The 12,310-nt window shown below is 34.5% G+C and overlaps 3 protein-coding genes across 3 annotated transcripts; 1 reads left to right on the forward strand and 2 right to left on the reverse strand.

Annotated features, from left to right (window-relative positions):
• Window positions 1-399: 399 nt before the first annotated feature.
• LOAG_17158 (hypothetical protein) lies at window positions 400-8,217 on the reverse strand (the record flags this gene model as incomplete). Its single annotated transcript, XM_020449817.1, has 7 exons — window positions 400-558; window positions 815-913; window positions 1,444-1,593; window positions 1,912-2,016; window positions 5,570-5,739; window positions 5,994-6,110; window positions 7,302-8,217. 7 exons carry the CDS (start codon window positions 8,215-8,217, stop codon window positions 400-402), a joined length of 1,716 nt encoding a protein of 571 aa, XP_020306588.1.
• Window positions 8,218-10,573: 2,356 nt separating this feature from the next.
• On the reverse strand, window positions 10,574-11,007 carry LOAG_08579 (hypothetical protein; the record flags this gene model as incomplete). The annotated part of the gene is made up of 2 exons (XM_003144109.1): window positions 10,574-10,794; window positions 10,893-11,007. 2 exons carry the CDS (start codon window positions 11,005-11,007, stop codon window positions 10,574-10,576), a joined length of 336 nt encoding a protein of 111 aa, XP_003144157.1.
• Window positions 11,008-11,084: 77 nt separating this feature from the next.
• On the forward strand, window positions 11,085-11,820 carry LOAG_08580 (hypothetical protein; the record flags this gene model as incomplete). The annotated part of the gene is made up of 2 exons (XM_003144110.1): window positions 11,085-11,180; window positions 11,671-11,820. The coding sequence occupies 2 exons, from the start codon at window positions 11,085-11,087 to the stop codon at window positions 11,818-11,820; spliced, it is 246 nt and encodes an 81-aa protein (XP_003144158.1).
• Window positions 11,821-12,310: the final 490 nt, after the last annotated feature.

Consider the following 12,310-nt stretch of genomic DNA (forward strand, 5'->3'; position numbering starts at 1 on the left):
TTTGTTATGTGAAAGGCAAAGCTTTTCAATGATTAGAATATGTGTTTTCATTTTTGGGGAGTTGAGAGAAGAAGAAGGGAACGGTTTTGTATATGATAGATTTGCTGAAATATAGCAGGACGAGGGAAGAGAAATTTTTGGTTTGGAGGGAGAAGGAGAAAGGGCGTTTTTGATATTGGGTATTGATAGCTATAATCGTAGCAATGCAACGATGATGGTTTGAACGGTTATGGTAAACTAAGGGATGGTCGGGGGGAAGGGTGCGGGAGGAGGGATGTAGTAAAAAAAAAAAAACTTTGCGACAGAATGAACGATGAATTTTTTTTTACAATCCGAAAAATTACCAATATTCAATAAATCTTTTTAAGGTTTAAATTTATCTTTCTAAATAGGGGAAGATCACAGCGTCAAAAATGAAAATGTTTCCCCACCACTAGACAATGAAAAAAAAAGATGAAGTAGGAAACATACTGCATTATCGGGGTGAAAAGCGTAGCTAGCCGGTGAATTATCCACAATGATCACTTTTTTTAAATCGCGCCCAAGCCTTGTTAAATCCTGAAAATTAAACAGTAAATGAGATGGCGAGCAGAAAACCCAATCCTACTATATTTCCTCTCAGCAGTAAAATTTAAGCTTCTAAAGAAAATGTGCAAAATAAGAAAGCGATTATTTGCAAACTATGATAAGACACAGTTCTACCTGCCCCAATATTTACAAACATTTTTGGAGTATAATATAAAATATATTTCAAATAAGTACGGGAAAAACATGCCTCGGAAATGATTGACGGATAAAAATAATTAAAACTAACCTTGACGTAATTACCCTTATGAAAAACGCAAGATTCTCGAAATAGTCGTGCACGAAACACACCTCTTTTATCCAAGAAATCAGCAACTGGATCGGCATACTGAAATCCATTAATAGTTTGGAATCATTACTTAAAGAACAATTTATTCATCTCGACTACATTATTTGTCATTCATTAATAGTGTTGAACCCTGCTTAGTGGATGATTTTGTCAGCTTTTTCATGCCTTGTTTTTTACATACAGCGATAAAAAGATCGTAGCAGTAAGGAAAATATAGAAATTACGAGAATCACTCATCCGCAAAAAATATGAAATTTATAAAAATCAGTCTGCCACATTAATTGAAAGTTAGCACTTATAAACAATAATGTAATGCTATCAAATGTTTGCCAATTCATATTTATCTCAATTAGAAGATAACTGAGGTAACATTCTTCATTATCTTTGTTAAAAATGTGCAACACCACATGTGCTTTTTTCCTCTCATTTTATTTTCAAAAATATTCTTTAACAATACTTTTATACGGTTCTCAGGATGGTCGATCTCTAAAAGACGTTTTTATAATGTTGCACATTTCTCTCCATCAATTCTCAGGAAAAAATAAACCACAAGCTTAGGAAAAAAGTACTTTGGCAAGACTGGCTGTGAACAATACACACTCAAACTTGTCACCTATCCTTTCTAGAAACTCATCCACATAAGGCCGTTTCAATACATAAACTTGATGAATAACATTATCGATCTCAACCGGTATTATAAAGTCGGGATTCTTCACCGGCTGAAATATATTTAATTGAAAACAGGCGTTTCAAAAAGATAAAAATCATCCATCCTTTTCAAAAAGTCCGCAATGCACAGGAAATCGAAACAAAAAAATTAAAAAGGACTTTGAAGTTTTCATTCTTGTATTAAGCGTAAAACAAATGTCGTAGTCACAGGCATCACCTTCAAAGCTTCGAACTTATAACTTTCTACAACGAATCAAATCTGAATTCACAGAACAACACGGATATTATTCGACTTATGGGTTTACATCAGACCCAAAACGAATTACCCTTAATCTAAATTAAGTAGATGTTAATATGCTAAAATTCACCTTGAAAGAAGAATGCACCAATGTTTCATCCAAATCAATAATGAGACATTTTTTATCTCCATCACACGGACGCACTGGAGGTAGTAGCAATTTGTCGCAGAGCTGCTGAAATTTCATCTTTTTTTCGGATAAATATTTCGATTTCAAAAACAATATATAAACTAAATCTTCTTCAATTCTTTCAAAATATTCGAAAAGCTGCCAAACCCATCATCTGGCTACCACGAAAAGTTATGCTTCACTCACTCCTTTCACTGATACCGAATTCCCTTACATCTCAAAGTTAAAGTTGAAACTGGAAGGTGTTTGGGACAAGAAATGAGCATGAGTCATTTATAAAGTATCGCAAAAGAAGTGGGGTATCGCCACTTGAAGTACTGAATGATGTAGGATTGAAAAATATTAAAACAAAATGTAAAAATGGAAATTTGAGCGAGAAGTTGACTATATCGTTTTAATGAAGTTTACTTGCAATCAAGTTAGAGGCGCAGTTAATTACTAGTTATTCATCATTACTGATATCCCGATACACCTGGTCCAGATAACCAGAAACTATACTACAACAATTTAGATGGCTAAAATGGAAAAAAATGAAAACAGTCTATGCTTTGAATCAGATATTATAGAAATAATAAGTAAACTTTATTCAATAAGTAAACTACTTGCTATTCCTTAAGCTCAATTTTTTTCTTTTGAATTCCAACTTACCAAAATTAATATTTGTTTGATTCTTACTAAATTTTCCGTCTAAAAATGCTAAGTATTTCCTTTTTTTCCTCTTATTTAACGTCTAAAATTTACGATGTCTGACATAATGTTCTCTACACTTCCATGCTTCTGGATAGTAGATTGTGTTCAGAAACACTACACGCAAGCTTTTTTATGATCCTGAAAAGACAAACCAAATAATGTAAAAAATGATGTAAATGTTTTTCCTTCGAAACGAAAAAATTCTTTGTTAAAGGAATTTCTACTTTTTATTACATTGACAAACTAAAGATTTTTAATCCAGTTCCATGGTACGGCGTTATGCTTTCTAATATTTCTATTCTATTCCGCTGCTGGACAACAAAAACAGCATCACAAGCATGTGCTCATCTACATTTCGTAAACAGAAGACCGCGCAGTAGTGAAATTATGAACTCCGAGTCTCTGCACCAAAAAATTTCATTTCAATATATTATTTTATTTTATTCCATATATTTTCCACAGATAACTTCTATGAGATTCCGGAAATTAGAGGATGCGCAGTGCAAAAGAGAAGGATTAATTCCCAAATACATGAAAACTGCTGCATTACCATTAATCAAAACAAACAGATTAAACGGTTTAAAACTTGAAAAACAATGTCTTGGCAGGTACCTGATGTAAAATCCTTTCGAAAGAACAAGACTGCTTCCATTGAGCACTTTTTTTTGACTGCTTTCTATCACAACTATGATTTATATAATGAATAGTGCCAAATGAAATTCCGGATGAATTTACTTTGGCTCAAACGTTGAAAACTTCGCGTTAGCAAAAAAGCTTTCACTCACCAAATATTTAAATTCCATTGAGGGAAGATAAATTTAATTATACCTAACGATAGTAAAGCGCAGCATATGTCACTATCACCACAGCGTAAGAATATAAAAAACACGTTGTCGCATGGAACTTCGGCAAATACTTGAAATTTTGGGCTCCCACCGAAGATTAAATTTATCTGCTTCATTCAAACGATGACATTGACATTCTGCACGTGGTCTCTTCAAAAAACTGATGATATAGGACCTTTCACCCATTCATCCTTAATCCGAAACCAGTTCTAACTTTTCAAAAAGTTCGACAAATGAAAAGGGAAGCAACTTACTTTTAATTCAGATTTGTTATCGATAAAACTACAGATCAATTCACTAATTGCCCACATCGTTGCCTCTTAAAACAGAGGAAAAGAGGACTTGAAACAGTTCAAGAAATATTTGCTGTCAAGCATCCTCCCATATGACCGATTTTCTCTTCTACTAATGATGATGACATTGAAGTGACATGCGGTTGCAGGACAGAATGAAATGGAACAAAAAAGCTCGCAGCGCGGGAAAAATAGCAATGCAAAAGGATGGAACTGCTCAGCCCATCAACAAAATTTACCTTCACACTATCAAGAACAGAACAAACAATCAAAAATGCTGCTGCTCCACTACGTTGGGCGTAGGTAATTAAATTTAATCTCTTAGAGTATAAAATTCAGCAAATCAGATTTGTTTGGCTCTGATGCTTCACTAAATGCTTCCCATTTTATCTGCTGATCTAGCAAAATAATTGTGTCTAATCCAACCTTTAAATGAAACAGTCTGTGAACAAGAAGCATATCAAGAAATGAGGCAAAGACGTATTTCAAGTGAAATATTATCTCACCAAAACCTTTTATTCACTTTCTTTGTACTATTTCTTAAGTTCCGCGCGCTGGGTTTTGAAAAAAAATTTTTCAGAAAGTGAAATTTTCCTGATACTCAAAAAAGGACGATTTAAAAAAAAAAAACCAATTAGAAGAAAATGTCATAGGAAGTAACGGAAACAGCAAATGATAACTGATTAATGTAAGAAATGTTAAAAATTACCATCCTATGAAGTTATCTGCAAGAAGTAGGTCAAAATGAGAAATATACTCCATTTTTTTAAAGAAATTTCAATGTGAGAACCGGTCAAATAAAGTTCTAAAAAAAAACCAAGCCTCCACTGAGAATGAAACTCGAAACAAAACAAAAAAAGTTGAATCGAAATGAAAATGAATTTTTTTATCACTTGCTAGAAGAGTAACTAATCATAAATAAGACTGTTTAAAAAGTGTCAATCAATTCAATTATCATATGAACCGTCTTCAAATACTCAGAAGTGATAAAAAAAAAAATAGAAAAGTCGGGGACGCTAAGATCAGCTTGTAAGAGGATAGAATTAACGATTATTCCTGACCAACGCTAGATGTACCCCATGAGATTGCTTCAGTCCATACTGTGAATGAAAAGGGTAAGCTTTCTGGAACAGTTGAACGAAATAGACCGTACGTACCGTATGTAATGGATACCCACATCATACAGGCAGATACATATGGACGCACATATAGTACAGTAATTATATTGAGTTCGGTCATATAAATATTGAAAAATCCATTATTCACCTAAAGCTTAATCCATATCAACGTGAAAAAACGTTCCTCATACAACAGCACACCAATTGCTAACAACTTTTCTTTTTTCCAAACATTGGATACCGAAGAAAGAACATAAATTTTTTGACTTACTGTGTGAAATATTATTTCTAATTAATGTTTTTTTCATTTTTAATCTAACTTTCAATTAATTATAATTATTTAAAAAATTTCAAAACATTGTTTTTGAAGAGAAAAACTCGAAAATTTTTTTAATTAAAAATTATTCCAAATGAATAATATGCGCGCTGGCCAATCTTTATTCTGAATAGGATCTTGACTAGTTTTATTCTAATCTAAAGGTAGAGAATAGTGAATTTCGGAATTTTAAACAACAGCTAAATTTCAAGAAATCCAGCCGAACCGAAAATTTCAAAAGAACTTAAATATTCCTTACTACCAACTAGCAGTAGTACAACTTTAAAGAAATTTTAAAAAATCTAGTAACCGTAGTTAAGCGAAAAGAAAACTGACCATAGGAACGTATTCTCTGGTATCATTATAACTATCAGCTGAATAGGAATCATTCACACTGACACTTGTTCCGTTTATGTTTGTCCCGTTTTGAGAATTTTTTGTTACCTGAGTAATCAGTGACTGTGGAGTTGAAGTTGAGGGGACCGAATGAAGTATTCGTCGTTTTGCTAAAAAATTATAATGTTGAATACAAAAGTCTCTAGCAACTACAAACTAAACAGCGTAGTAAGAGATGAAAGTGAACACCATAACGATTGATGCTGTTTTCCTTACTTAGAAATACTACAACAAATGTTATGGCGAAGATTTGATGAAAATTACTTGAATTTTCGGAAATTTCTTGTGAAAAGTGATTCTATAACTCACTTTATTATTGGTTCAACATTTTTGTTATGGCTGTCGAAAAAAAATTGAAAGGAACCTTTAATAGCAGTTTCGGATCGTATACAACAGCAAAATGACTGAAGAAATTTAGGCATGTGCGGCTTGCCACGTGACAAAAAACTTTTCGACGATTTATTTCGGATATTTTCTGCTTCTAAAATTCTGGAAGAGATTAGATATTTGAGAGGTATTTGAAATACGAAAATGTGGTATTTCATCAATTCATGTGAAATCGAATCAAAAATATTTAAAAAACAAGAATGATTGGCATCTTTTTACGTGTTATTCAACTCATTTACTTGAACTCATTCAACTCATTTACCAGTTCCAAAATTTTACTGAATTTCAAAACCGCTACAATAACCAAATGAAATTATGAGCAGCGCTCAAACGAAATAGTCTAGCCTTTTAGTCTTTTTTACTCGTATGTAAAAAATCCTACACTCAGTCCTTTCCCTGCTGAAATTCTGGTGAAAAATTTTGGAAATTACAAAAAACTGAAATTATAGAAACAAGTTAAATTACGGATTAAAATATGAAAAAATAAAGAACTACAGTGAGCAGAAATGAATCTTAAGGAGAAAGAAGGGTAGAAATATGATACTAAATCCACGGTGTTTTGAAATGCTATAGTGCCGAATTTCATCTCTTAGCTCGACTACCACTGTTAACACTGTCTCAGTTGGTATCGTAATTCCAGGTAACACAAGTCTTTAACAAATCCACTTTCTTGAATTCCAAGAATGCCGGTAAATAGCAATAATTCAATTTCAAGCAGTAAATCACAACTGCTGTTTATAAATTGAAACCTACACAACTAATCGCTTTCAATTCAGCATGAAATTCCCATGAAACAAAATGTCATAACCGGGAAAGTGACGATTATTTTGAAAAACTGATAAAATCGTGTAAAAACATGCAACACGGAAGAAATGCAATTAAGTGATTAAAATAACATCATTTGCATTAAATTACTCTAAATTGCAAAACGAACAAAAAATGATATACCATTTGTACCATTTTTTTCACGTATTTCGGGAAAAGGGTTCATTTGTTCTTCCTTTTTTTCATAGGAAAAAAAATTTAATTCGAGTATCCATGTGCTTTATTGGAATACCTCTGAGATAAGGTAGAAGAACCCCATACCACCTGCCACAGTGTCTGTTAATACCGCATCGTCAAAAGGCACTTAGGTCTGCTCTGGTGAAGTAAACGACTTAGCAACAGCACCAAAGCTTAAAATTTTTAATGAAGCCAAGTTTGAGTAGGTTAAAATAGCAATGAAAATCATAAGCTTGCGCCATATATAGAGGAAAAGTAGCGAAGTCCAAAAAAAGATAATCACCTTTATCCTTAGATACTGACCAAATTAACAGTGTATCACGCCTACTGTTAGCACCTTCCACAGCACCTTTTTTATCGAGTTTTTCTTTCTGTGACTTTCTGCTATCAGCACTGGTACACTCTTTCACAGCACTATATTTCGGAAAAGATAATTTCCGATAGAAAAATTCGCTTCCTAAATCAATTTTGCTGATTTTTTTATGCTCGGCCTCTAACACACTGGAAGTACTAGTACCATTATTAATTCGACGAAGTAACCCGACCAGTAGTGTCTGGGATTTGTTACGAGGACCACTGTTGGATGTTGACGGCGACTTTGGATAAATAATCTGTTCGTTAGCTGATAATGTACCAAGACCGGATGTAGACGGTACTGACTGCGTCGTAGACGAAGAAGCAGGAACAATTCTTGTAGAAGGCAAAGTAATGGTACCGGAAAAAGTATGGGCTGGATCCCCATAACAGGTTTTTGGCCAACATGAACGAGGTATAGAAGTAAGAGTTACTGGGAAGCGATTAGGAGCATAACCACATGGAACGAATTTTTGCAGTCGTTGTGAAGTTGTTCCATCTGCTCTGCTATGGTTTACTTCACTCGAATTCATGCTGCTGCCAGGCGTCATGCCAGTATAACTATTTGTAACAACACTTTTGAGTAAGGAAATGTCATTTCTCGTTCTTTCCATATCATCATGATTCCAAAAAGGAGTTGCACTCACATCGTCTTCTGCATTGTGCCACGAATCCAAAACTTCACCGTTCTGGTATAAAGACTTCGAGGTACCGGACACTTCTATACCTTTGCAGTTTAAAGAATTGTTGCTTGTTCCCTGTCGTACACTGAAACGCCGTAAGCCATGAATTACCAACGAAGAACCTTCCTGTGATTGATTGTTCGATTCATCGGTTTTTTTCATTGAAAACCGAGGGCCGTGGAATTTCCCTCAGAATAACAAATCGGAGAAATGTGTAAGCAAGAAAACTTAGGAAATATACGATTATGCGGCAAAGATTCGAAAACTTTCTCGGTCGTTCCTGGAAAAATAAAACGGTTAAAGGCAAAAAGCACAGTGGGATTTGTATCAAATCATTCGCAGTAACGTATAACTTTTTTTCATATTTCAATATTGGCTCTGAATGAGCAGCCAAAGGAAAACTCGAAGTACAAGACGAGGTCGAAATACGACGAACTGTACTAAACATTCTGCGTTCTATATAGCATCACTTCGGTAATGAAATATGCAACGAGCTTAATAAATGCATAATCGTAAAATTGGGACTTGCCTTATAAATAGCCCCAAAATGTTTACATATCCAGTATCTATTCTATTATATGTCATCATTTTTAAATGAATATATGTTTAAAAGCAAGACGCGTCACATAAGCCAATTAATGATTTAAAGGAACTATGACCATCATCTTCACTCCATCCCTTAATCATAAAAAAATATCTCAGACTAAAAAACATACAAAAACGCAGCAATGAGTATGAGATAAGAAAAAAATGTAACTCTCACCTACTATGTCTAATTGATTAGCAGTTATAATGAATATTTGGCAGCAGCACAAAGATATCAACTATAAGATTTTAACAAAGTGGTTAATAATTACCTACGTTTGCTGAAACTCAAAAGGTTGGCTTTTGCAGACTATGCATAATACATTTGTTTTGGCATTTATCTTTTGTTGCATAAAAAAGCTGTCAGTTATGAATTTTCCTAAGCAAAGCTAATTAAAAAGGAAGAAAAGGTAAAAAAAATCGAAGAGAGACATATATTTAAAAGTTTAGCAAAAGTTTCGCAGCAGATGATTCAATCCTTCTTGTACATTCCACGGTCGGACAGCCGAAAATCAAATGTGACTGACCAAAAACCGGCTGACTTTCTCAAACTATGCATTGTAGTACACTAAATCAAAGTGCTATATAGAGAAAGACTCGAAAACTTCCTTATTCGTTCTTGAAAAATAAAACAGTCGAGAGTAAAAGGCTCAGTGGAATTTGCGTTAAAATGATCAACAGCGGTGTGTAACTTTTTTTTCACTTTTCCAATGCCATTTTAGAAAAACGTTGTCTTTTTTAGCAAGTGCCTTGATGGAATGAGAAAACTCATGGACCAAAGATCTGTCATTCACTCATTTTCATTTCCTTAAGAGTGTATGTAAAGTTGATAAATCGAAATTTCTGGACTGTTTCGATTGATTTATAAGCATTATTGTTGTCGATGCTTTACGACATAATCGATATAACAAATCAAATATGTTGTGAGCGACTAAAAGAGGATAAAAGAGATAAAAGAGGATTTCTGAAACTCAAAAAACTGGCCAAGCGATTTAAATTCCTTGACTAACAGAATTTGAAACAAATCACATGACATGAAATTGAAGATTTCTAGGATGAAATTTCGGCCGAAACTCATCGCTACTGAGCAATAATCAGGGATTTTAATTCGCTTCTATTGGACAAACTTAAAAATGAGAACAGGATATGGACGAGACGGAAAATATGATAAGGATGTGAAATCCTAGAATGAAAAATGATTAGCACCAAAAAATCGAAATATTTTCAGTGCGACAAAAGTCATAAACAAAAAGGGAGATGAGCAATTTGCACTATTCAGTAATCTGGGAGGTAAACTATCAAAAGTGACAAGGGGAAGAAGAGATGAATTTGAAAGGAGATGACGGGTAATAATCATTGATTCATTGAGATGAAAAAGGATAACACATTCAGGCTTGCTTCATATTAGACTGTAGGTCGTGAGTTGGTTTTTTTTTTCCGCGATCATTTCCGAGCCTTTAATAAAAAGAACCGTACAAAACAAATTATGATTAACTGATGGAAGGAGCCCCGCTCCTGCACTAACTGAAAATTGCTTGCACTGCGGTGTATATTATTCCATAACATACCATAAAAAACAGAGGAGTTACAAAATGCATCTGAATACAAATAAATTATAGAGAAAAAAAAATGAACGAGATCGTTGCCTAGGTAAGACCAGGAACGATTTTCACTTTTAAAGTATAATATTATCGGTGTTGCATAATTAGTCATAATGGAATATAATAATAAATAACAATGACAATAATTATAGGACACCTATAATTAGATCAGCTGATAGGAACCCTTATTACTAGAGAGTTGAAGAAAACACAGAGAGGAATTGGGTAGGGAAGAATGACGACAAGATGAGGCGGAAGAGTTAATGTGGAGAGAAGGAGAGAAAAGTGAAAAGGATGGGAGGGATGAGAGGAAGATGCTTCTTCCTTCTCTATTAGCTATTGTGACTTGTACCGCATGTTTGATTATAGCTGCTACTGCTACTACAATCTATCGGTGAAGAATGCATACTGAGGACGATAACGAAAGAGAAGGAAGGTACTGGGCGACGATGACGAATGACAAGTGGCAGGAGCAGCTCAAGCTGTCTGGATGGTAGGTAGGCATGCATTTCTCTATTAGCATTGGTGGCTGCATGTTCCCTCTGCTGCTTCCCTGAAGTTGTACCTCTCCTTGAACCTTGAACGCCTTAGGAGGTCGTCGATTTGACTGAATATGCATTGTAAACAGAATCACTGCATGATGTGAAATACAAGCATGCAATACAGCACACAGGCGTTGCACCTCAACTGCAACATTTCGCAACTCATGTTTTACGTCTTTTGCAGCATGCACGATTACAAATAGATATGAATGCCTATTCATCATCCTTCTCCGACATAGATCACTGAGGGCAAACCTCATATTACTCTTTTTCATCACCCATCAGATAAACTAGAGTAGCAATGAAATACCGTCGTATTGGTAGATATGCTTCCAATTCAGCATTACCTAAAAACGAAAGCTATCAAAAAGGACAATTACAGCACAAGGAATGGAAGGTACGTAGTAACCGATGAATTTAACTTTGGAAATGGATGCAAATCCTGGCCAGGATATTTTTGCATGAAGAAGGTGAAATTGCATAACAAACGACTTGCTTTGAATAATCAAAACGGATGAACAACCAATAACTATTAGGAAATTCTTTCAGTAATTATGGACTGTTCCTTTCCACCATCCACTTACCACAGTAAACACATAAGTGTACACCAATTATAATCATTCCCGGGAATGGTGCTAAAACTTTATGCAAGTGCCATGAGATTGTGATTCAAATTACATTACGAAGCGACTGCATACACTGCAAAATTCTATACATTATCTACACCATTTTACAAGAGATGTAAAGCATGTGTGTGCCAATGTTAACAACTTTATCAGAAATCAAATTGGATTAAAGCTTACTAATCAACCAAGCAATAAAGGAGTAAAATAAAAGATTGAACTCCTCACAAAGAAAATAACAAACATCATTTGTATGACTTGAAGGGACACTTTGTACCGGGTAATATGAAACATATTGAACGTTTAGCACCACCACAGGTGAGCGACTGTACCGATCAATACCGAAATGAAAGATTAGAAGGGATGCCTTGTCAGTGGCGATCAGTCCCACGAAGTTATTTCGAACTTTTCTAGTGCACTATTGCTCATTGAAAACGATGAATAAGATTCTTTTCAAGATAGTGGTAAAGAGTGAAACTGTCTTCCACCATAAACAAGTAATTCTCTCAAAGTGTATTCGACTGTAACGAATTTCTTCTTCACTATCAACCTCTTGAAAACACTGTAAAAAAAACCTAACTTTTGCATCACTTCATCATCATCATACCAACTATTCTATTAGTAATGGTTTTCAATCAAAAAGTCTATTTTGTTCTGTCTTTACCAAATATAAAAGAAACAACACCGTTCAGGGAAGGGTCCAGAAACATAATGGCATATAAGAATTAGCAGAAAAACTTGACGAACTTGACGAAGTTTTGAATTAGCTTATCAACAGTTCTCCAAGCTCAACAATTTCATATCATGATTCATGTCTGTTCGGCATCCGTCATCTAACTTCACCCTGCGCGTTCGGGCTCTTATGGTAGACATTCTGCCTCTCTCTCTCTCTCTCTCTCGTTCC

This window comes from Loa loa, assembly GCF_000183805.2.
Source record: "Loa loa unplaced genomic scaffold supercont3.46, whole genome shotgun sequence".
In the NCBI taxonomy this organism is placed as follows: Eukaryota; Metazoa; Nematoda; class Chromadorea; order Rhabditida; family Onchocercidae; genus Loa; species Loa loa.